The following is a 25,701-nucleotide window of genomic DNA, read 5'->3' as shown; positions in this document are numbered from 1 at the left end:
CCTCTTTTGCTTGTGTTCATGTTTAAACTCTTCCTAGATGCAGTGGTTTGCTTTCTTTTGTCTGCACCTTGGATTCTTGCACTTCTTACTGCGCTTTAGCTTGCAAGGACACTTTTTACCACCGTTCTGTGGATAAACCTGCGGGAGATACAAGAAATGAATCAGATGTGCAGCTAAGTTATTCTGATTCCACAGCCCTTGGTCTGATAAGTTCTTCACACTGAAACCAAAATAAAAGCTTAACCTATCAAGAACCAGAGATTCCTCAGAATTAAATAAAATAGTCTGATATCATCTTGATAAAATTTCTTGAATATACCAAGTTCATTCTCATGGTCCTTGAAGGGTAATAAGTAACAATATAATCTAGTTCCTTGAGAGTGAATAAAATCAGGCGATGATGGCCACAACAACTAATATGTCTAAATGGTCCTGAGATTATATATATATACAGTATGTATATATATATATATATATATATATATATATATATATATATATATATATATATATAATTAAGATGGTGTAGTGGTCAAGTCACTACAAGCACTGGTCACATCCTGGCCTTGGTTCGAGTCCTCAGGCGTACCAAGTTTCAATTTCTGCATGTCCCTCCACGGTTTTTTCTATGTTGATGGCTTTGGATTAAAGTGCACTGTGGTTGATAGAAATGTATATATATATTATATAATATATATATATATATATACATATACATATACATATATATATATGTATATATATACATATATATATATATATATATATATATATATATATATATATATATCACTGTTGAAAAATGCAGTACCACATTTGTCGATCACGTGGAAACCGCAGTTCAAGCATAAAAGACTGGAGACAGGGAATCTATACATTTCGACTGCAAACTGCAATCCACTTTAGTAGATACAGAGCAAAAAGAAGAGATTGCTACTTAAGTAGCACACTTGATAAAAATGGGGAAACATTGGGAAAGATCCCTACCCTATATTTCTTACTCAGCTCACTCGGTATGTGGGGTCAGGGGGCAAATATCTTTTGACTAAACTTGTGATCAATAATCCTGATATTATATCTGGGGACCGTTGCCCCTACCAAATGTTCATGTTGGGTTGATATTCAATAATAGTTGATTCAACCATTTTTCTACTGAACCCCCATCTAGACCTATATATGAGTTCAGCTTTGTTCCAATCTAAACATTGGTTTGGTTGAATTGTTTAACATGGAACACCGCTGAACGTTCTTGTCCATATCTGATGGACCGTTTGTGTTCAATTATCCTAGTATCCAAATCCTTCCCCTGTGGTAATTGTTATAGGGAATCGTAGTGTTTACCTTAGTTCGGTAACTTTCCCTCAAAGTGTTATTTTCTTCGATTCAGGAACCTTTCCTGAAACTTCGAACCACGCCTATCGTAACTTCAAATAAGATACGATTAAACTCCTCTCCTTTTATCTTGTATATTAAAGCTATGTAACAATTTTGTTTTAATAAATCGGGAATTACTTTGAGAAATTACTAAAGGTAAAAATTAACCTGTGGCCTTCTAAGCTCTTTTTGAACTGGTATGAATCCCTCGGAACAGCGCATACTAACGTCGGAACTGTCAGATTACCCTGAGCTCAGGGAAAACCTTCAAGTTGAGAATATTTTGACTTCTAAAAGGGCAACAAATTTTAGAGAATTCTACGTTGATTGAAACAAAGTGACCGGTAAGTTAGACCGTAATTTTCATACCCCGTCTGTCCAATGCAAACTAGGTCACAACCTTTACATGGTATCAAATAAACACCTGGATTAAGTTCTTCTTTCAAACTTTGGTGAACATTTACCACTTTTTTATTAATGGTGTTGGGGTACTGATTAATGAAATTTGATTTGTCTTTGGGAAGAAACTTGGTTGAAGAATTAAATGATTTCGAAAAGGGAACGACTATGGAGCTCTTATCCAATGAACATTTAGAAGAAATAGGGGGGGGGGGTGTTGAAAAAATCGGCTCTCACTCGGTTGCAGGCTTTGTCCAAGAACCAATCCAGGTAAGCTAACTTACTAAGTTGAGATTTAATCAGATTTGTTCTCCCTCAAGATCTTGGGAGCTACAAATTCTGAGACACCAAAGAAATAAACCTGAGGCGACGCTACTTTTTAATTTGTCTGGGTGGCTGCTGAAGAAATGTATATAACTACCAGAATGGGTTTCTTTTTTAAAGACGCTAAAGGCAAGCTTATCCCCGTCACGAACAATCAGAACATCTAAAAAAGTGTACCTTACCATTAATAAAAAAGTGGTAAATGTCAACCAAAGTTTGAAAGAACTTAATCCAGGTGTTTATTCGATACCATGTAAAAGGTGTGACCTAGTTTACATTGGGCAGAAGGGGAGGGATTTGAATACTAGGATAATTGAACACAAACGGTCCATCAGATATGGACAAGAACGCTCAGCGGTGTTCCAACATGTTAAACAATTCAATCATTGTTTAGATTAGGATGAAGCTGAACTCATATATAGGTCTAGATATGGATTCAGTAGAAAAAAAATTTAATCAACTATTATTGAATATCAACCCAACATGAACATTTGGAAGGGGCAATGGTCCCCAGATATAATATCAGGATTATTGATCATAAGTTTAGTCAAAAGGTATTTGTCTCCTGACCCCACATACCGAGTGAGCTGAGTAAGTAGTATAGGGTAGGAACCTTTCCCAATGTTCCCCCATTTTTCAAGGGTGGACTTAAGTACCACTCTCTTCTCTCTGCTCTGTATCTACTGAAGAGGATTGCAGTTTGCAATCGAAATATATAGATTCCCTGTCTCTAGTCTTTTTGTTCCAACTGTGATTTTCACGTGATATATATATATATATATATATATATATATATATGTATTTATATATATATATATGTATGTATAAATGGGCAGGAGATTTTCTCTTAAATAAGTGGAGTTAAATGTGATTGCTAGTTCTGCTTTGTATATTTTCTTTAAAACATTCTCTTTGTGTCTTAAGGTGGTCTTATTTTCTCTATGGAGATCTGAGATAATTTCTCCGTAGGAGGTCATCTGTGCTGCCATTTTTATGGTGGGAGAAAAGAATGCTACCACCAAGTCTTTCCCTTGAGTCGTAATAGGCGAAAAAAAAGTGACAGGGGATAGTCCTGCTACCTGTTGCCCCAAAGGGGACATTCCTAAAAAAAAGTAAAGGCATAAGAGGGCCTGGGAGTTTTCCAACCAGTACCCTAAGGTTTGGATCTTTCAATGTGCGTGGATGTGGTACAGATGAGAGTAAAAGGAAAGAGATAGGCAGTACGTTTGTGAGAAGAAAGATGGATGTGTTGGCATTGAGTGAAATTAAGTTGAAAGGGAAGGGCGAGTGTGAGTTTGGAAGTGTAGTTGGGAGGTTCTCAGGAGTGAAGAGGGGACGAGGGAGAGAAGGGGTGGCTATACTAGTAAATGAAGAGATAGGTAAGCGTGTAGTGGAGTGCAAGGAGGTTTTTTCAAGGTTGATGTGGATCAAGGTGAAACTGGGAAGGGAGATGTGGGTTTTTGTAAGTGCGGATGGGCCTGGTAGTGAGAAGAGCGTAGAGGAAAAGGAGGCTTTTTGGGTGGATCTAAATGAGTGCATAGAGGTATTAGGGAGAAATGCCAATGTAGTTGTATTGGGAGACCTTAATTATAGGGTAGGAAATGAATCAATAGACCTAAGTGATTGGGAAGTTCCAGGATAAAATCTTAGTGGAGAGTTGATGGTGGAGAAGTGTCTTGAAAGAGAGTTGATGATAGCAAATGCAGTATTTAGGAAGAAAGTCAAGCATAAGTACACATGGGAGAAGGTGGTGGATGGAAGGGTGCCAGATAGAGCGTTAATGGACTATATAGTGGTGACCAGGAGTATGGTAGGAAGAATTAAGGATGTACATGTTCTAAGGGAAGAGAGTGGGGAAATATCAAATAATTTTTTGGTGGAAGGTAAATTGAGAGTGGAGAATAGGTGGAGAAAATGAAAAAGGGCTGAGGGTAGGGAGATACTTAGAGGGAACTCCTTAAATGAGAAAGAAAAGGAGGAGTATAAGAAAAATCTGAGAGAGAAGTGGGAGGTAGTGAAGGATAGAGTAGAAGTAGGAATGGAGGAGGAATGGGGATGGTTCAATAAGGGAGTCATAAGGTGTGCAAAGATGTTGTGTGGAACAAGTAGTACGGGAGGAAATAGAGGGAAGGATAGTGAGTGGTGGGATGAGGAAGCAAAGAAGTGAGTGGAAGAGAAGAAGCAGGCTTTCATAGATTGGTTACAAATTAGGACGAGGGTACAAAGTATGAGAGGTACAAAGTATGAGAGGTACAAAGTAAAGAGAAGAGAAGTAAATCATAAGATAAAGAACGCAAAGAGATGTGAAATGTGGTAAGAGTATGAAAAAAAATGAAAATAATAAAGAGATGTTTTGAAAAGAAATTGATAGAGGAAGAGTAGGCGAATCAAGTAGAGAAGAAAAGGTAAAAGGTGCAGATGGAGAGATGATAGTGGAAGAGAGGGTAGTGAGGGGAAGGTGGGCAGAATATTTTAGGGAGTTACTAAATGTGAAGGAGGATAGGGAGGGAAAGGTAGTTGTAGTGGGAGGCACTAAGAAAATGAGAGTGATGAGTGAGGAAAATGGAGGAGAAATAAGGAAAGATGAAGTGAGAGCAGCTGTTAAGATGATGAGAGCAGGTAGGGCACCTGGATTGGATGAATGGCATGCAAAATGTCTGAAGAAAGAAGGTGTAGTTATGGTGGACTGGCTGGTGAGGTTATTTAATGTTTGTTTAAGAGAGGGTAGAGCCCCAGAGGACTGGAGGAGTGCCTGTATAGTTCCACTTTACAAGGGAAAGGGGGACAAGAGTGAGTGTAGTAGTTTCAGAGGGATCAGCTTGTTGAGTGTAGTTGGGAAGTCTTATGGGAGGGTCTTGATTGAGAGGATAGACTGTGCTCCTCGTCCCCTTTACAATTTTGATGATTATAGTCGACTCCAATGTCACACATTACATAGGATTTATGATTCTGTAAGAGAAAAACTTGATGACCCCAAGTCCAATATGTTGAAACACCAGCATAGCCGGACTACATCTGTTAACATAAGTATTGGTGATCATGTTTATAAAAGCATGCCTGACTGCCAATCTGAATTCAACTGTAGTTTACAGGTCCCCTTTTGGTTACTGAAAATTTGTATCCTAATAAGTTCAGGCTCTTTGATCCTTCCCACGGACTGAGTGAAGTGTTGCACGCTGATAGGCTTAAGGTAATAAGAGTGCCTATCCTTGCATTTGCCCGGTCTCCCCCAAAGCTCACTGTGCAAACTATGTCTTCTGTATCTACCCCTCACAATTATAATATCTGTTCAAGGGGTCCTATGCCTTAATATCTATATTCTTGCATTGCTCATGATGTTATCCATGGTGTCTTGAATTTTATTCCTTGTAATGTTGACAATTTTTGTGTCAATTTCTTAGATATAATGAGTAATTTTTTTTAGCTATTATGTGTAAAGTCCCGGACATCCGGGAATTGTTATCTTTTGTCTCTTGTTTTTACTGACGCCAGTACTTATTTATATGTATATTTTAAATTGTTATTATTTAGTATATATAACTGTATATGTTGTATTGTCTAGGGTGATTTCATGTATACATTTTTCTCCCCCATTTTTTTATGTACAACTATGGTATGTGTGTAGACCATCCTTTTGATTTTATTTTGTCTTGGGTCATTCCTTTTTCTCGTTTGCTCGGTGGGGTCACCGAGTGTTGGTAGCCGAGCAATGTGATGGCATCATACCATTGTGTTTATTATATATACTGTATATACGTACTGCGTTGTAGCATTGTTGTGTATTATACTTGCGAACTGTTCATTTGTTTTTGTGTTTTCCCATTACATAATTATAAGAGATTTTGTTGTATATTAATTTTATCATTGTAATTGTATTAATTATTTACAATTCTGTAAGGAGAATCAAGGGAACTCTCTATGTTTTAGGCGAAGCCAGTGCTTGGCGTCCAGTTGTTACTCTGCCTCCTTACTATATACACGCATTTGTTACTGTAGTGCTTTATCACATTGTGATTAATATAACTATTTAGTGATTCCTATACTTTTATTTAGCCACCCTATAACATACATTCTGGGGTATTGGCTGCTCCCCGTCTGGGGTATTGGCTGCTTGTTATTGTGGCAAAGTAGCATGCAGTCGATACTTTAGGGTCTATATGGGGCGCCCCTACGGATCAGAGCCACACATAATTTTGTCTATGATAGAAGAAATTCTGTTCATAGAGAAATGATGACACTTTTATACTACGACTGTCCCTCCGTTATGCTGTCCCCCAACCCCTTGTTGCTGTCCTGTACCATTTCTCTGAGTATTCTCTTTCTGATTGGGGGAATTCCCTGTGGTGGGGGAAAAGAATACTGCCACCAAGTTTCCCACTTGGATCGTAAGAGGCGAGAAGAAAGGGACGGGGAGAGGGACTAGGCATCCTTCTCCCTGTAGCCCCAAGGGGCAATTTCCTAAAACGAAAAGGAAAGGCATAAGGGGTGCTGGAGGGCCTCGGGCCAGCACCCTAAGGTTTGGGTCTTTTAATGTGCGTGGATGTGGTACAGATGAGAGTAAAAGGGAAGAGATAGGTAGTATGTTTGTGAGAAGAAAGTTGGATGTGTTGGCTTTGAGTGAAACTAAGTTGAAAGGGAAGGGTGAGTGTATGTTTGGGAGTGTAATCAGGTTATCAGGAGTGAAGAGAGGGCGAGGGAGGAAAGGGGTGGCTATTCTAGTAAGTGAGGAGATAGGTAAAGGGGTAGTGGAGTGGAAGGAGGTTTCCTCAAGGATAATGTGGATGAAGGTGAAACTGGGAAAGGAGATGTGGGTCTTTGTAAGTACATATGGGCCGGGCAGTGAGAAGAGCATGGAAGAAAGGGAGGCCTTTTGGATAGATTTAAATGAGTGCATAGAGGGTTTAGGAAGAAATGTCAATGTAATAGTACTGGGAGACCTTAATGCTAGAGTGGGAAATGGTCCAATCGATGGAGTGGTTGGGAAGTGTGGAGTTCCAGGAAAGAATCGTAGTGAAGAGTTGATGGTGGAAATGTGTCTAGAAAGAGAGTTGATGATAGCAAATACAGTGTTTCGGAAGAAAGTCAAGCATAAGTACACATGGGAGAGGGTGGTGGAGGGAAGGGTGGTAGATAGAGCGCTAATGGATTATGTAGTGGTAAATAGGATTATGATACGAAGAGTTAAGGATGTACATGTGCTAAGGGGAGAGGGTGGGGGAATATCAGATAATTTTTTGGTGGAAGGTAAGCTGAGAGTGGAGGATAGATGGAGAAGGAGGAAAGGGACAAAAGGTAGGGAGGTTCTTAGAGTGAACTCCTTGAATGAAAAGGAAAAGGAGAAGGAGTACGAAAAGAAGCTGAAGGAGGAGTGGGAGGGAGTAAAGGATAGAGCAGAGATGGGTGTGGAGGAGGAATGGGGATGGTTCAAGGAGGGAGTCTTAAAGTGTGCAAGGATGGTGTGTGGAACAAGAAGGACAGGGGGAAATAGAAGAAAGGGTAGTGAATGGTGGGATGAGGAAACAAAGAAGGTTGTAGAAGAGAAGAAGCGAGCATTCACAGATTGGTTACAAAAGAGGACAGGGGAGTCATATGAGACGTACAAAGAAAAGAAAAGAGAAGTAAAGCAAAAGGTAAAGGAGGCAAAGAGGAGAGCAGATGTGAAATGGGGTAGGAGTATGACAGAAAATTTTGAAAGTAATAAAAAGATGTTTTGGAAAGAAATTAAGAGAGGAAGAGGAGGCGAATCAAGTAGGGAAGAAAAGGTAAAAGGTACAGATGGAGAGTTGATAATGGAAGAGATGGCAGTGAGGGGAAGATGGGCAGAATATTTTAGGGAGTTGCTGAATGTGAAGGAGGATAGGGAAGGAAAGATAGCTGCAGTGGGAAATACGAAGAAAATGAGAGTGATGAGTGAGGAGAATGGAGGAGAAATAAGGAAGGATGAGGTGAAGGCAGTTGTAAAGATGATGAAAGCAGGTAAGGCACCTGGTCTGGATGGATGTCATGCAGAATGTCTGAAAAAGGGAGGTTCAGGGATGGTGGACTGGTTGGTGAGGTTATTTAATGTTTGCTGGAGAGAGGGTAGAGTACCGGAGGACTGGAGTAGTGCCTGTATAGTTCCTCTTTACAAGGGAAAAGGGGACAAGTGTGAATGTAGTAATTTCAGAGGGATTAGCCTGTTGAGTGTAGTAGGGAAGGCTTATGGGAGAATCTTAATTGAGAGGATTAGGAGAGGAACAGAAGGAGTAATTGGTGAGGAACAGTGTGGTTTTAGGACGGGTAGAGGTTGTGTAGATCAGATCTTTGTGGTAAGACAGATATGTGAGAAAGCTATAGGAAAGGGGAAGGATGTTTTTTTGGCTTTTATGGATCTGGAAAAGGCTTATGATAGGGTGGACAGAAAGGCACTGTGGGAGGTTATGCAGATTTATGGGATAGGAGGAAAGCTTTTGGGAGCTGTCAAGAGTTTTTATGTGAGTAGTAGAGCATGTGTTAGGATTAGAAATGGAGAGAGTGAGTGGTTTGAAGTAAAGGTGGGACTTCGTCAAGGATGCGTTATGTCGCCCTGGCTGTTCAACTTATACATGGATGGGGTGGTGCGAGAGGTGAATGCTAGGGTAGTGAGTCAGGGATTGGAGATGGTTAAAGAAAATGGAGAAAAGTGGGAGGTGAGCCAGCTGTTGTTTGCGGACGACACTGCGCTTGTGGCAGGGTCAGAGGAGGGATTGAGGAAGCTGGTGGCAGAGTTTGGGAGAGTATGTGATAGAAGAAAGCTAAAGATAAATGTGGGTAAAAGTAAGGTGATGAGATGTACAAGGGGTGAAAGTGGCAGTAGACTGGAAGTGAACATTAAGGGAGAGCGACTGGAGGAAGTGGATAGTTTTAGATACTTGGGTGCAAGTGTAGCAGGAAAAGGTGGAGTGAAGGTGGAGGTAGAATGTAGATTGAGAGAAGCGAGTAAATGCCTTGGTGGTTTAAAGAGTGTAATGAGAAATAGACATTTGGGAATGGATGCGAAGAGGAGACTGTATGAAGGAGTGATTGTGCCAACAGCACTGTATGGGGCAGAAACGTGGAATATAAGAGAAGAAGAGAGAAGGAGTTTGAATGTGTTTGAGATGAGGTGTCTGAGAAGTATGGTGGGGGTTACTAGGCTAGATAGAGTGAGAAATGAGGAGGTGAGGAGGAGAACAGGGGTGAAAAAGGATTTGGGAGATAGGGTTGATGAAAGAATATTAGGATGGTTTGGACACATGGAAAGAATGAGTGAAGAAAGACTAGTAAAAGAGGTATGGAAGGCAGATGTGGAGGGAGTGAACATGAGGGGACGTCCTAGGATGAGGTGGATGGGGTGAAGGGGGCTTTGGGGAAGAGGGGAATGTCTGTTGAGGAAGGAAGGGAGAGGACGGAAGACAGAGGTGAGTGGAGAATGGTTGTATATGGATGATGTTGTGACTGCATGAGGAGGAATGGGCGGGGGGTGGGGGGTGGGGTAGTATGTGTGAGTAAATTTTGACGCAGCCCGAAGGGATTTCTCCCCGTCCTCGCCTTATATGCAAAGGGGGACGGAGAGGGGGGGTCGCCGATTAAATGAAGCGGCCTTGCTGTGGATGTACTGTGTCTTGCGACACTGCTTCTGACCCAGGGCGGTGGGCAGGGTGCAGGGATGACCCGTCATCCAGGAGGTGCTCAGATGAGAGGAAGGGTGGGAGGGGTGTGGAGTGTATTTAGGGATGAAATGGGTGGGAGTGTTTTTATGCCTTTCCCTTTTTGGCTACCTCCCTTGGAAGGGGGAAAAAGCCTTGGTATATGTATGTATGTACTAATATGAGAAATATAAGAATAATATAAGGAAATATTACTTATTCAAGTTATTCATAAAGTATATGTTCTTGTTTTGCAATTATGTGATAAAAGAAGTGATGTGCTAAAATAAAGGTAAACTTTTCATTTACTTTTCTATTTAAAATCCCGCTTTTTAATAGCGCACTCATCAATGCGTATATGCTAAAACTACTGACATTTATTCTCAACGAATCTGTGATAGGATTTTTTTTTATTGCACACAGAACTTGTACTTAATTACAATGGCATGTATTTGGACTTGGACTTAAGTACATAGCAAAATTAATGTATTTGTACTTGTACTTGTAAAATATCTAGTTACTTGGATTTCGACTTAAGTACAGTCGCCTGTACTTGGACTCAACCCTGTTTAATGCACCAGTTGTTTTACAGACACAACTGATTCCAAAAATCCTGTGACAGCATCAGCACTCTGCTGTCCAAATCAGGACAGAAAAGACAGAGAAAATTATATCGGACTTCTTTTGGATCAGAAGTCTCCTAAACTAAATCGAAGTGTCTCGCATTAACCAAAATAAAACAAGACTGATGGTAAAGGAAACTTAGAGATGAGAGGTTTTTTTTTTTTTTTATCAATTTTCAGATGTTTCATCACGAAGGACTTTACCTTTTTTTATTTTTTTTTTTATCAAAGTCCTTTGGGATGAAACGTCAGGAAATTAAAATATTTTGATATCTCTAAAGTCCTTTGTGATGAAACATCAGGAAATTAAAACCTCATAACATCTCCATTTGAGTTTCCCTTTCCTTCAGAGTTGAAAATTAAAATCTCATAACATCTCCATTTGAGTTTCCCTTTCCTTCAGAGTCCAACTTATACAAATGAATACTAATTATAAAAACAGTCTTTAAATGTCAAAAGTCTAATAGTAGTCCAAAATAGATAAGTTTTGATGTGAAGAGGTAGAATGGGATGGGGAAGGTGTCCTTAGGGGAAGTATCATGCAAAGGAGATGTAGTCATATAGGTGGTAAAAGACTGTTTATGGAATGCAGCAGGAAGGAGGGACAGTAGTATTTAAAATTGAACTGCATTCTATTTTGGGTGGAAATTCACAAAGGAGGAGCATGCTGACAGGAGACCTTTTGGTACATAACTAGGTCGGATGTGAAAAATATAATAATGATAAATTATCAAATAAAAATTAAAACAACATAAATAATAATAAACAAAATAAGTAAATGCATAGGTAAATTTAAATAATATATAAGCAGGAAAATAGTGAATAGTAATAAATTGACATATAAATAATAATAATTGAAAATCAAGCAAACAATAATAAACAGACAAATAATAACAAACAAACAATATAAAATAAATTATAGGCATTACAGCATCTTGCTTATGTGTTTATCTAAACGAATCTTTATGCTTTGAACTGAACTACATTGCGCTGCATCTGCAGGAAGTTTATTCCATTCATTAACTACAGTGTTGGCGAAGTTGTTCCTACCCACTTCCAAATTATATCTATCTCCTGGCAGTTTGAGACCATTACTTCTTGTCGTATTCTCATTCAATGTGAAAATTTCGTCACTCCTGATGTTGTCAGTTCCCTTTAGAATTTTAAAGGCCTGTATCAAGTCACCTCGAGTCTACGCTTTTTAAGGGAAAACAGATTCATATGTTTTAGTCGATTTTTGTATGATATCTTTTTCATATTTGGAATCAGTTTTGTGGCTCACCATTGTACTTTTTGTAATCTATCAATGTCTTTAATGATTTTTTAAGTCAAAAGATCGCGCAATCAGTCCTAGAATCTTATTTGCTTTCTCAGAGGCTGAAATACACTGCTTAGATGATTTGAGATCGTTACTGAAAATTACCCCGAGATCCTTTTCACTGTCCACTTTTGTTAAGGAATTTCCTAATAACTTATAATCGTACTTACTGTTATTTTTATCTATGTGCATAACCTTACATTTACTTGTGCTATATTTCATTAACCACTTTTCAGACCACTGCTGTTTATCTGAATTTTCTTGAACATCTAATTGATTTAAATTATCATTTGCCATTCCGCACAGTTTTGTATCATCAGCAAATTTGGAGACAATATGTTTTAGTCCGTGGTCTATATCATTTATATATACTATGAATAGAAGTGGCCCAAGAACGGAACCCTGAGGAACTCCACTCATAACATTTTTCCATCTAGAAGTTTTGCCATTTAGAACAACTCTGTTTTCGATCGATCAACCAATTACTAGTCTACCACTTATTCCGTGTGAAGCTAATTTAGTAAGAAGTCTTTTGCAGGGGACGGTGTCAAAAGCTTTTGCAAACTCTAAATATATTAAATCTATATTGTTTCGTTTTTCATAATTCGAGATGACTGTACTGTAGAATTCGAGTAAATTAGTCACCCAAGAACGTTTCCGTCTGAATCTATCCTGGCTATCATTTATCAAACAGTTATTTTCTAAATGATGTTTGATAGCATCTCTGATGATAGTTTCCATAATTTTTCCTACAATTGAAGTCATGTTGTTATTTGGTTTCTTTTTTCACCTTTTTTGAAAATGGAAGTAACGTTAGCTAGCTTCCTTTCTCTTGACACATCTCCAGATATGATGAATTTCTTGAAAATAATTTCTAACGGAACAACAATCTCATTTTTCATTTCCTTTAAGATTATTGGATGTCAACCGTCAGGCACTGGTGATTTATTAACCTTGAGTTTTTCTGTACAGATTTTAATTTTTTCTTTTGTTATATTTACTGTAGTAAGTTCACCCTAGACTTTTCAAAGGTTTCAGTACGGAGTTCACTTTGTGGTGTTTCGTTTACGAATACTGAGCTAAAATAGTTGTTTAAAATATCACACACTCTTTCATTTGAATATTCAAGTTGACTGTCATTGGATAACAGTGGGCCAATGTGATTCCTAATAACCTTTTTATCTCTAACGTAACTATAGAATTCTTTGGGATTCTCTTTGGATCTATCAGTGATACTAATTTCGTATTGTTGTTTTCATTTTTATTGTCTTTTTGTCTTATTGTCTGTATTATTACATAACTTTGATAGTCATCAGGTGCACCCTAGAACTTGTATTTCTTATAAGCCTGCCTCTTGTTAGTAATACTTTTTTCAGTTTCTTTGTCAAACCATTTTGGACGAGCCTGATTTTTTTTTTTTTTTTTGGGGGGGGGGAGGTTGTCTGTCCTTAAACGGCCTTGCTGTGGGTGTGTTGTTTCTTGCTGCATTGCTTATGAACTAGGGCGGTGGGCAAGATGCCGGGATGCCTCCATCATCCAGGAGCAAAGAAAAGAGGAAGGCAGGGAGGGGTGGTGAATGAAAATGGAGTGGGTGGGGCTGAAATGGGTTAGAGTGGAGTTATGCCTTTTGACTTTGGAAAAGGCCCTTGGTATATGTATGTATGTAATTTCATGACTGACACCAAAGTATCCCCACGTCTTATATATTCTTAACTGGATTTTTCTACCATTCTTGCTGTCATTGAACACCATGACTACTCTCAATCCTACCATCCTACACATTCCCAGTCACATCACTTCCTCTCCACTCAGTTATACAACAATCCCATTCACCCTTATGCTATCATGCTTCATCATCCCCTCCATCTCCACTCAATATTCCTTTACCTTTACTTTCTCCCACACAAAGTAATTTCAACCTAGTTTCCATCACTGTTCTGACGTACCATTATCTTTCTGGTCCTGATGCGCTTCCCTTTGCCACATGTTGTAGAGCAGTTTGACCATTCAGCCCATTGGGTCACCACACAGTTGACACGTTTCACCAAACTGCAAAATTCAACAACAAATCGTCATCAACAGGGAATATATGCCAGGGGATCATTGTTTCACTCGTATACTGATACCATTTTCATGGTATTCCTCAGTAAGCCCCCATACAGCCACCCCTCCCATTCCAAACAGCTCTCAACATGATTGATCAATTTACTCCAGCCATGAGTTCTGTGAGTATCCCTCTTGTTTCCTCCACTGAAGGTTGTCCCTTTTATTAATCCTGTGAATGTAATCAACATGAGGGAATTGTGCCACATATCAACAGAGCCTGCTATTCACAAATTATACTGGCAACAGGCCTTGATTAAAGAGAACAAATTAAGAAACACCATATGTCTGAAGGATGTAAAGAAATAGTTTTCCATATAGATGTATACAATATTTTGAAATAGCTTAGGTGATATAGTCCAAAACTGGAAAGATACATGCACTTAAAGTATGATAATTAGGGATTAGAGATACTATGAACAAATTGGAACCCTGAATAATTTTGAAGCTAGGTATGATAAATTGGGGTAGGAGACAAGACCCCAGAAACATTGCTCCTTTCCTGTATACTACAATTAGGTAAATGCAATGAGGTAAATACTCTGGTTGAGCAAGTCCTATGAGCTAAGTCACTATTGTCCATGCCATTCCTTTGAAAGCTTTCTTCACATGGACTTTTAATAGTTTTCCAGACAGCGGTTGAGCACTTTAAGTAATTTAATTTGATATTCTTAAGACTAGTTGAATCAGGATTGAAAGTGAAACTTGAAAAATGTAAGTTCTTGCAGGACATTGTTATTTATTTGGGACATAAGATAGACAGACATGGACTTAGTACAGTGAATTCAAAGGTTGAAGCGGTAAAGAATTTTCCAGTTACAAACAATGTAGAAAAAGTTAGAAGTTTCTTGGGATTGACAGGATACTATAGAAACTTTATTCAACGGTATGCTGACATTGCTAATCCATTAAGTTCTTTGTTGAGGAAGGACTCAAATTTTATGTGGGGGACCTGCACAACACCAAGAATTTGACAAGTTGAAACATAAACTCACGAGTTCTCCAATTTTAATATTTCCAGACTATGATAAAGAATTCATTCTTTGCACTGATGCATATGACATAGGATTAGGAGGAATACTTATGCAAAAGAGAAATGGAACTTTGAAACCAATAGCTTATACTTATGCAGAGAGAAATTACTCTATAACAGAAAGAGAAACATTAGCAGTGATATATTCATTAGAAAGTTTTAGAGATATGATTTTGGGATATCCAATACAGTGTGGACTGATCATACACCTATTCAGAGCTTATTTAAACATAAGAATCTTAGGGGTAGACTCGCTAGATTTAGCGGTACTTCAGTGCTATGAAGTTAAATTTTAATATATTCCGGGTAGAAAGAATGTTGCGGCGGATGCACTTTCTAGAAACATTAGCCAACCAATGACAGGGTTAATTTTGTTTGTAGTATAGAAGAGTTAGTAACTTTAGATGAGGAAATGCTAATAAGAGAACAGAGGGAGGATAAGACATGTGACTCATTAGCCAAGTATTTGTGTATACGTCTCATATACACAACGAGTAATATAACCCCAGTCATATAACCCACTCCTTAACTCACTGTCCACCACGGGCATTCGAATCGCTGAGTCAAACATCACGAGGCCCAGTGGAACCCACAAATCGCTGACACATTGATCCTTTGGCTTCGCGACAACACCGTCGACCACCAAACACACAAACGAACACACGCGATCAATCTAGTAGCCACCCAGTACTGACATACGATATTACGTATACTGACGGTCCTCCCCTGGATATATAATTAACATGTATGATAGTAGACAACAATACGTAATCAATGCAGTTGCACCACCCATGTGAGACAACGGACCTTCTCGAAATTATTGTAAATCTCAAGACTAAAGACAACACGAGAAAGTGTTGAGGTTAGCACTTCCGGCCAATGACCACCAGGGTAGCGTGGCCGAGAGCGGTAGTTGGGACGATGACGGGTGTTGTGCAAGAAGAGGTGTGATAAACAGTTATCTATGTAACCAATATTGTATCGTTCTGTTTAACAGTTGACAGTGTATATACCATAAGTGTGAAACCTGGAAGCCTTGAATAAAGGGGTATAAACTTAATACGAGTTTACACAAACCAGTACCCCGTACCTAGTGAACGATACATTTGATGAGTCCAAGAGGAAATCCTCCAAAACTACCAAAGGGGTATAAAATAGAGGAATTTCATTTGACTAATGTATAGAAAAACAGTTGTAAATGGGAAAGATATTTCTAGAGGTCCAGTAAATCAGTTGGTAATACCACAAACTCTTGTAAAAGAGATATTGAAGATACTTCATGAAAGTGATTGTAGCTCACATCCAGGGAAGGGTGAAACTTATAGACAAGCACAACTTCAATACTTTTGGCCAGGTATGAAGAAAGATATATATGATTATATAGAAAATTGTTTGAAATGTGTTAAGGTGAAAGGAAATACACCAAAACTTGCTCCTATATTTACCTATCCCATTCCAAAGAAACCTTAGGAAAGAGTTCACATAGATACACTAGAGTTACCTATGTCTGAGAATGGATATGAATATGTATTTGTTGCCATTGATTATTTTTCAATATTTTGTATTTTGCAACCCATTCTAAATAAGAAAGCTGAAACTATTGTTTCAGTAATCTATGATCAGATAATCTGTAATTTCACTACACCTAAGATCTTAGTTTCAGATAATGGAACTGAATTTAACAAAATCTTGGAAAATTATATAGTTTATTTAAGATAAATAAAGTAAACATTCTAGTGAATCATCCACAAAGTAATGGATTTGTAGAGAGGATAAATAAGAAAATTATTACATGTCTTAGAAGTATGATAAGTCCTCATAGTATAACTTGGGATACTTGGATTCCTTGTGTTAAATGTACTCTGAACAACCAAATTAATATAGCAACAGGTAAAGCACCTCATTTTATTACTTTTGGGGAAGACAAAACTCTTCCATATGAAATCTTGACTGCAGAGCAGAAACCTGTGTATAATATAGATGATGATATCTCAAATAGGATAAATACTTTTCAAAGTATTCACCAAAGAGTTAGGGAACATATACAGGAGTATTCACAAGAGATGAAAAAGTAAAAACACAAAATAGTACATAAACTAGAATTAGAAATAGGAGATTTTGTCATGGTCAAACTAAATTCAACCTATAATGAACTTTAACCAAGGTACTCATGTCCATACAGGGTAATTGATTTTGCAGGTGGAAATAAATTGAAATTGTTCCATTTAGAAAGTAGGGAAGAATTAATAGGCCATTTAGATAATATGAAGAAAGTTAGGTTGCAGTATTGTGAAAGGTTGCACTATGGGGAATATTTTGATGAAATTTTAAATGAATTGAATATTAATCTTGATGTATTTTACAGAGAGTATTAATTTGACCAAATGTACTCGTATATACTTGAAACTTGGAACTGGAACTTGGTGTCAAGCCGGGACATGAAGACCTTGGACCTGCTGTGGTCAGACTTGGAATCTTGCCAATACTTAAGGACAATTCATATAAGTATACACAATATTATTTTGTGAAGCATTAAGAGTGTTTCTTTGAAGAAAAAAAAGTGTGTTAACAAAAATAATTGAAATGTAAGAAAAGACACTTTACAATACTTTTGTAACTCAAATTGCATATTGCTAACTTCTTTGAAAAGATGATGAAAGCATTCTCCATTGAAATCTAATGTTCTTAGTCAACGTAGTGAGTTTTGCAAATTGTTTGTAAATTATCTCTTATTGCAAATTAATTTGGGATAGGCTTTATTATTTAGACATGTATGTTATTTACCATTGTTCTGCTTGATTTATTATTATGCATGTGGAGGGTTTACGCAAGGGTAGACTAGCTTCTTATATATTATGATTTCCAAGTATATACTAGCGAGCCCTATAAGAGGGTAGTAGATATCATTGGTCGGGACGACCAAGGGTAACTGCCGAGCCTTGTAAGAGGCCAGTAGATAGAGGTAGACATTTAAGTAGATAGAGGAGTAGGTGGAAAGGAATGTAAATTTTATTACTTGGATGTTTTGAAACAATGGCCGATAGGAAGTGCAGAGTTGCATATTATAGGAAGTGCAGAGTTGCATATTCTCGCTTACCGCCTAAAGTTTGTAAACACAAGCTAGGGTATCAATAAAAGTGATGATGTGACGAAATGTAAACATATAAGCCACGCTCAGCTTGCGACAGATTGCTTGAGACAGTATAACAGTCTTTCTGATTGGAGAAAAGGGTGGAGGAGGAGAAAAATTATTGGTGCTTGGAGGTAAAGTCACGCCCTTAAAGGGTGGCACTTATTTGTAACGTTCAGAGTTATTGGATGAATTAAATAATGACGTCGAAGCAGACTTGGCTTGGTGGGTGTAAGAGGATCCCAGGTGGGAATCTTCTGGTGTACCTAAGACCATACATAGTACCAGAAATTCGCAAAGAAAATGAAGAAAATATTAAGTTCAATTTAATTCACCTTCGTAACTGAGTAATGGAACTTGACTAAATGCATACGTTACGAAAAAAGCATGGGGCCTACAGATGAGTGACTTAAAATACTAAAAGGATAAAAAGAAAGTGAAGAAAGTTGTAGTGAATGAAGAATTACTATATCACAGAAGGGAACTGAAAGTGATAGTAGCAGCGGAGCTAACAATGATATACTGCAAAAAAAGAGATGAAGCCAAAGGTGTGCATTAGCCTCACCAGCATCATAAACTCATCAACCTGAGTAACCTTTATAACAGCATGCTATAGTCAGCTAGTTATACCTCCAGCTACTTCCATGAGGTGGGGTCCATCAGTGCGGTCCAAAAAGAAGTAGGTGTAACCCTCACTAATTATCTCTCCACAACATAGTCTTCTCATCTCTAAGATAATCATTATATCCAATCTAAGCTTCCTAAGCTCTACCAATAAAAAGGGCAGTCCGTCGTCCTGGGAGATTAAAAAAATATTCCAGGCACTCACATGGAGAGCCCACTGGGATCTTGAGCCTAATTTGATATGTTTGCGCCTTAAATGCAGAACCCTGGCAACCCACACAGCAGTTTCGTGATTGTGATAGGGACATGTTGCAAGCCTGCCCCCCCCCACCACCACATATGCCCAATAAGTTTGCCATACTCATATGTCTATGATTTGCTTTCCACCTCCCAACCCACCACCGAGCCCAGCGAGGGAAGACTATGAATTGGATATACATATCATCCCTATAGTGCCAGGGTTTGTGGGAGAGTTATGCACCCACCACCTTGACACTAGAGGGAGACACCTGTGGACACTGCGGTGTCAGCCCAGAGAGTAGCTGCTTGACTCAAGATGTGCCTAATTAAAAAACTCGAGTCAGGCTGCTCAGCCAACTTGCCTCCCTGAGCCAGAATAGAGCCATCCTGGCCAGAATAGAGCACCAATGAGGCATGTTGCTTGTCCCAGGGGGACACCTCAGTGTAATCACAGTACTAGGACATCACTCAGACTCCAGGACTCACATCTCAAGGCCCTGTAAGGATGCCACACATTGTAAACGCGTGAGTTAGTGAACCACAAAGCTTACCTACCTAGCAACAGCTTGTTCCTTTAGGGGGCTTGTGTATCCGGGCATCAAGTGTCTACCTGCAAAGAAAGTTGAAAGATTAGTATGTGGAAGAGGAGGTAAATAAGGAAAAAGAGAACAAGAGGAATGGGAGGAGTAAAAAAGATGAGAAGTGAAGAGTTAATGTTGAAAATCATGAAGAGCAAAATAAAGAGGTAATTATAAGGTTCGTTCTTTTCATACATGTATATCTAAGGATATATTCATATATCCCAGCTGCTCTCAATGATTGCACTTATCATTTCTGTCCAGCCATACTGGGTAAAGGTTGTGGCTCTGGTATTATCTCACCAAAACAAGAGGTACAACCTGGAATCCATCCTACCCCAATATCAACTACACACACCAACACCAAAATCTAAGTAAGCCTCCTAGCGTAAGCCCTGGTCCACATTGAGCTTTGTGTAGTGCTGCATGAAGCAGTTGTCAGTGTTGAATGCAGCGCTGGGTGTCTACACTGTCCGTAACAAACTGAAGTCCCACTACGCATTAGTCACCTCTGAATATTGTCAATGGAAAGATGATCCAGTTCACAGTCCATAATGTGAGACATTTCTGCTTTGGTTATTTCTAAATTTGCACTTTCTAAGTCAAGGATGCTGCTGTAGTAAATATATGAATGCGAGAGTGTTGGTCCATGCCCACTCTATAAGTACCATCCTGGAGGGCTTAGTGTAGGACATAACTTTCACCCTATGCATCATGATGGACACTGGTTGTGAGGTGAGTGGCATGTTGAAAAAAAACCGTCTGCAACACTACAATCAACACCACCACTAACATGTTGACGCAACATAAGGCTCTCTACCACCACCACCACACCCAACAGGAATAAATGAAGACATATTAAGTTTAGACTTAGCCCTAACCATTAGCCATTTCCCTAAAAATTATATTTGAACACATTGAAAGACTTCCAACTACATTGACCTACAAGTCTTTCACCAGCCCTCCAAAGGCCCAATACAACCAATTCTCATACCATAGAAGGAAAGGGTAAAATCTTCAAGGAGTCCTTGATATTGCATACCAAAAGATCATAACCATGAAGGAGAGGAAACAAACCCTTTTTGACTCTCCCTTAAAGTTCAGAGTCCATAAAAGATTAATCTAAAGGGGGTCCTCGAACTATGACAGAGTTCCGTTCCTAAGCAATGTAGTAAACTGATTTACAGCATAGGTTGGAACCAGTTTCAGTAAGCACCTTCCATGGTGATTGTTTTCCTTGTCTTTAATGCATTACCATCAGAAGAGTCTGCTTTACAATTGGGAGCCATAATGAAGAGCAAAAAGCCCCCCCCCCCCAAAAAAAAAATAATAATCACACAAATGAGAGAGATAATGATATATAGTAATCCAAAATGGCACTTCCTGTGTCTACCATCTCATGATGATGTTTTCCTCTGCTGTGCTCACCACTAAGTTGCAGAAGTAGGGACTATCATAAACTAAGGGCTTCCTGTATCACATGAAACATTTTTTAATACAAATATGATTTTGTTCATTTAATGATCTCAGTAGAAATCTGATTCCCTTGAAAAACATTTGCAGAATCATAAATGCTCCCCCTAAAAAAAAAAAAAAAAAAAAAAAAAATACATGTTTAACTTTACATGTCTTCATGCAATCCTCAGGTCCGACAAAATTGTTCCTATTGCCATCACAGCCGCTGTAGCTGAATACAACACACTTGGCTTCGCTGATGTTAAAGAACCAGCGCTGGTGATACTGCAAGCACGTCCCCACTTCCAGTGGCAGTTGGCATACTTCTGTAGCTGGAAGAATAATGATTAGATTTTTCCCAGAGGCAGTGATATGGATTTCTAACATATACATAAAAAAGGCCATTTCCATAGGCAAGCAATGTCTATACAGTCTATAAGACTGCATCTGTAGAAGTTTGGATATTCACTATGTGCTACCACCTAAAGCTTGGTTTATGGGAGCGACGCCAGCGATATTTCGAAAAATTCTGGTACATGAGCGAATTTTAGGTAAAGATTTCAAAAGAATCTCTATGATGGTGGCAACACTCATACAAAGTCATACAGTTATATTTTGTTTCTATTTTTATACAGAATAAAATAGAATATTGGCAACATCTGGCAACACCATTGCATAAAAAAGCATTTTGTATATTAAAATAACGTCAACATTTCTATAGCTATTTCGTTTTTTGCTACAGAATTGTGTTTATGGAGATATTTGGCAACTCCTCCCACCAGCATACCCCATAACGGCAGTGGACAGGGCACCAGTACTCTTGAAAAGGTGCCCTGTATTGTTACTGTGATCATGGGAAAATTAACAAGAAACAAGAGAGTGAAGCGGCAGAATATAGAGAAGGCCCGTGAGTGCCTAAAATAGAAACAAGAAGGAAAAAGAAAAAAAGAGGAGTAAAGCAACAAAGCTGCGCCCAGCACTCCGCAAGCATTTTTTAGTCACGCCCACATTACACCTCCTCCACCCACGCCACACCACTCACCCTCACCTCACACCTCATCAGCAAAAGAAGAGGAAATTGGAGATTTGCTATATATTGCAACCATCAAACAAATGGTCGCGAAAAATGGTCGCTAAAATTTAAATCCCCCGTCCTGTAAAGTTTATGTTTTTGTTCTTTCTGTTGTAATATCTTGTTCTTTATGGATTTTTGTCATTTTTGCTTCATTTGAAAGAAAATATCATGCTCTTTATTTTCTATAGTAAAAAATAAAAGAAATTCTATTTTTCTTTTTATGAAACCTGAATTTTGCAGCATTTCTTAATTATTCAGAGAAACAAATTAATAAAAAAATCAGAGGTATTAGTTTGAAAAAATGTATTCAATAAGATTTGTTTCCCAGACTCTAAGCTTTCATTCCATACCAAGCTAAATGATGTGGAAGGATTTTCCATTAAGTAATTAGAGCTTCAATAGAGCTCAATTTATCTTCATTAAATATTCATTATGCCTTATATATACATGGGAAGAACACAATACCCTGAAAAATTACACATTAATGTAAGGGTATTTATACCTATATTCATTAAACACATATTTGTAAATTAAATCACCTCTATAAAGGGATGACACACTCTTTTATGTGTAATGGAGAACATTTGAAGAGTCAAGTGAAATAAAAAATGCACAGGGAGCATTACAGAGCAAAAGGAATGGCACACACACACACACACACACACACACACACACACACACACACACACACACACACACACACACACACACACACACACACACACACACACACACACACACACACACACACACACACACACACACACACACACACACACACACACACACACACACACACACACACACACACACACACACACACACACACACACACACACTTATAGTACGTACTGGCACTAGGATAGGTGACATTGTGAGAAACAAAAGCAATGACAAGGCCGAAGCGAAAGAGAACAGCTTGATTTATAAAATATCATGCAAAAGCTGTCCTGTTAGTTACTACGGAAAAAACTGGCAGAGGGATTACTAAAAGGACATATAAACACAAAAGCGACGTCAAAGCCCACCGGACTCCAAATTCTTTAGTGGTCCACCTTGACAACTTCGGCTACCCACCAAATTGGGAAAAAAACAGAGGTGCTCCATAGAGGACTAGCCAAGAAGGAGAGAAGAATAATTGAGGCAGCCTACATCAGTTTACTTCCATGTAGCAACCACCGTAATGTATTTGTCAAGTTAACTAGGACAGCAAGAGACTTGGTTCTTCGCGAGGCCGGCCGGAGGTGTGGGAGGAGCGAGGATAATCGGGGAGGAACGGAATAAGCTGGGAGTATATAAGTTGGCAGTTTAATTGTTTGTTTGTGCATTCACATCGACCTCGACTACTAAAGAGTCAAGGTCGCTCTCCTGGTGAACTTGACCAGTAAACTAAAGGAAGAACCCACCGGATCAAGGAGCATCTTCTCTTTCAGCGAATATGAAGAGGATATTCCCAAGACTCTCCACCGTCATAAGCGCCCCCGGGGCACTGTCCCTGTCCCAGGCGTCCAAACCCCGTAGGACCTCCCGCAGGAAATGAACGATGTCCCCTCCACGCCGGCGGAACCCTGCCCGCAACCAGAAGGCCCCGTCAGCTACGGATGCTACCAGCGCCGCCGCTGAGGGGAGAGAACTGCTACCACGACGACCATACGCTGCAGCAGCAGCCTCCCCTCCCGAACCATTAGGAGGGGAAAGGAATGTAGTCTCCAACAGGAAGAAACACCAAAAGAAGCCACGCCCAAAGATAGACCCTTCTTGCTTCCCGGTCATTGTCACATCTTTTGATGACCTCAGCCGCTTCACAAATCTAGGCTCCTGGAGACAGGCCCAACTGATCAAGAACACAGTGGGACCAGTTGAAGCCATCCGGCAAACGCCCTCCAGCGAGTGGTTGGTTAGCTGCACCACGGAGGTGCAGCATGGTAAATTGCTCCGCACCTCAAGTCTAATGGCCGACTGCGTTCTCAGAAGCCTTGTCTATTGCCAGGGAACGGTGGAACAGCTACCTTAAAGGGGAAAAATCCAAGGACAGAGACTTCGACACCCTCACAAAGATTCGGAAGACCCCAGCAAAAAGACTTCACGCTCAGGTGACCTGCCCTCCAGCGAGACCACTCACGATCCAACCAAAGAATCTGACCACGATGCAAAAAAAAAAAAGTCCAACGAAGAACTCAAGAAAAAACGAAGAAAGAAGAAGAAAGGCCGTAGGACCACCCCCACCACTGAAATTATGGAAACCAGCCCAGGCATGAAACAACTACAGAAGGAAGAAGCAGCAGCACCTAGCAGTCCCCCCTGGAGACCCCCCCCCCCCTCACCATCTCCACCACCAACAACCCGGCAGATCCTTCAAACTCCATCGGGTGCATATCCACGAGAGTTAAGTCTCTACAATAGGACTTGGCTCGCTTGAAGCCCCAAGCAGCATGCCTACTTGAAGGAATATTTGGTATCCTGCATTCCATTGCCGAATTCACCCATCATGGCAGTGCTTAGGCTAATACAATGGAACTGCCGGGCAATTGGTACCGCCTGGGACCCCCTCGTGCAGTGTCTCAGTGAGTACCCCTACGAAGTAGTTGCACTTCTATCCCTCTTCAAGAGGCCAGAAAAACTTAACCCCCCATACCTGGGTACACTAAAACACCACCCCCCACCCCCACCACCCCAACCCCGCCTTCTACATGACGGACGAAGCAGGTGAGGTGCGCGTGGCCACATACGTCTCCACAGGTTTAGCTGCTCAAGAGGGACACCTGTAGGGCTTCGACCTCGACGAAGGATATGGGGCGGTCACCATATCTATAGAAGGGGACAGGACCTTACCGGGTCCGGTATTTCGGATGGCTTGGAGACATCCCCGATAACTGCATAGTGGTAGGGGACTTCAACCACCGGGACACCCTCTGGGACGAAAATTACGCCCACACCTCATCCACCATTACTTCCCAAATCGCCGATGCCGACGTGGTCCTACTTAACGATGGTAGCCACACCAGAATCCCGGGCACTGCAGGACACAGCAAGTTGTCCATTGACCTTTCCTTCGTCTCATCCAACATCGCTGGTACGACGGACTGGACCACCTTCGATGACCCCATGTCCTCAGACCACCTGCTAGTAGCCATCCTCCTCCACCTCTCCCCATCCTTCACCTTCCCCAGACGCAAAGCAAATCCAACCTTAAAAGAGCGGATTGGAACGCGTAACAGGCCTTCCTAACAGGGCGCCCTACCACCATCGGCGGAATAAATGAAGCTTTCACCACCACGATCCTCGTAGCAGCACGACATTCCATCCCCCTGGTGAACGGATGCATGCTTAACAGCCGTGTAAGAAAAGAGAAGGACCTACCATCGGTATCTGAAAGAAGGGACAGAAGATGCCTTCATCTCCATGAAGAAAACCAACGCAGAGTGCAAAAAGACCATTGCCGGAGCCAAGCTAGACTTCTGGAGGAAGAGTGTGGAGGGCAGGACGGACCTTACGGCTGCTTGAAATAAACTAAAAACACTTGAAATACGTTATAATCCCCCTAGCAGGAACCTCACTGATCCTGACGGAGGGACATTACGCACACCAGAAGAAAAGGCGGAAGGTTTCTTAAAACACTTTGTCCGAGCCATCTCAGCGAGAAGTCTCCCCAAAAACCAGCAAAGGGACCGCATGAAAAAGGAGGTTCCCGTGGACCTCTCCACCCCTCAGGGCAAAGACACCGACCTCACTCTGCACGAGCTACGGTGGGCCTTGAGGGTAACCAGCGGAAAGAACCC

General features: G+C 40.1%; 1 protein-coding gene across 2 annotated transcripts in view; it reads right to left on the bottom strand.

Moving 5' to 3' along the window:
* LOC143039379 (spondin-1-like) overlaps positions 1 to 25,701 on the bottom strand; it is a 294,073-nt gene continuing 268,372 nt past the window's right edge. For both annotated transcript variants that reach the window (XM_076209302.1, XM_076209301.1), the window contains exons 12-15: positions 21,018 to 21,179; positions 19,370 to 19,424; positions 13,631 to 13,733; positions 1 to 138 (exon numbers count right to left, since the gene is read on the bottom strand). In XM_076209302.1, coding sequence (XP_076065417.1) covers positions 34 to 138; positions 13,631 to 13,733; positions 19,370 to 19,424; positions 21,018 to 21,179 — 425 coding nt within the window. In that variant the 3' untranslated portion in view covers positions 1 to 33. The remainder of the gene's footprint in view (positions 139 to 13,630; positions 13,734 to 19,369; positions 19,425 to 21,017; positions 21,180 to 25,701) is intronic.

The sequence above is a fragment of the Oratosquilla oratoria genome, chromosome 26 (genome assembly GCF_046742065.1).
Source record: "Oratosquilla oratoria isolate Oo_2021 chromosome 26, ASM4674206v1, whole genome shotgun sequence".
Classification (NCBI taxonomy): domain Eukaryota; kingdom Metazoa; phylum Arthropoda; class Malacostraca; order Stomatopoda; family Squillidae; genus Oratosquilla; species Oratosquilla oratoria.
Note: the sequence above shows the minus strand (reverse complement) of the source record. Positions and strands in the feature narration are given on the sequence as shown.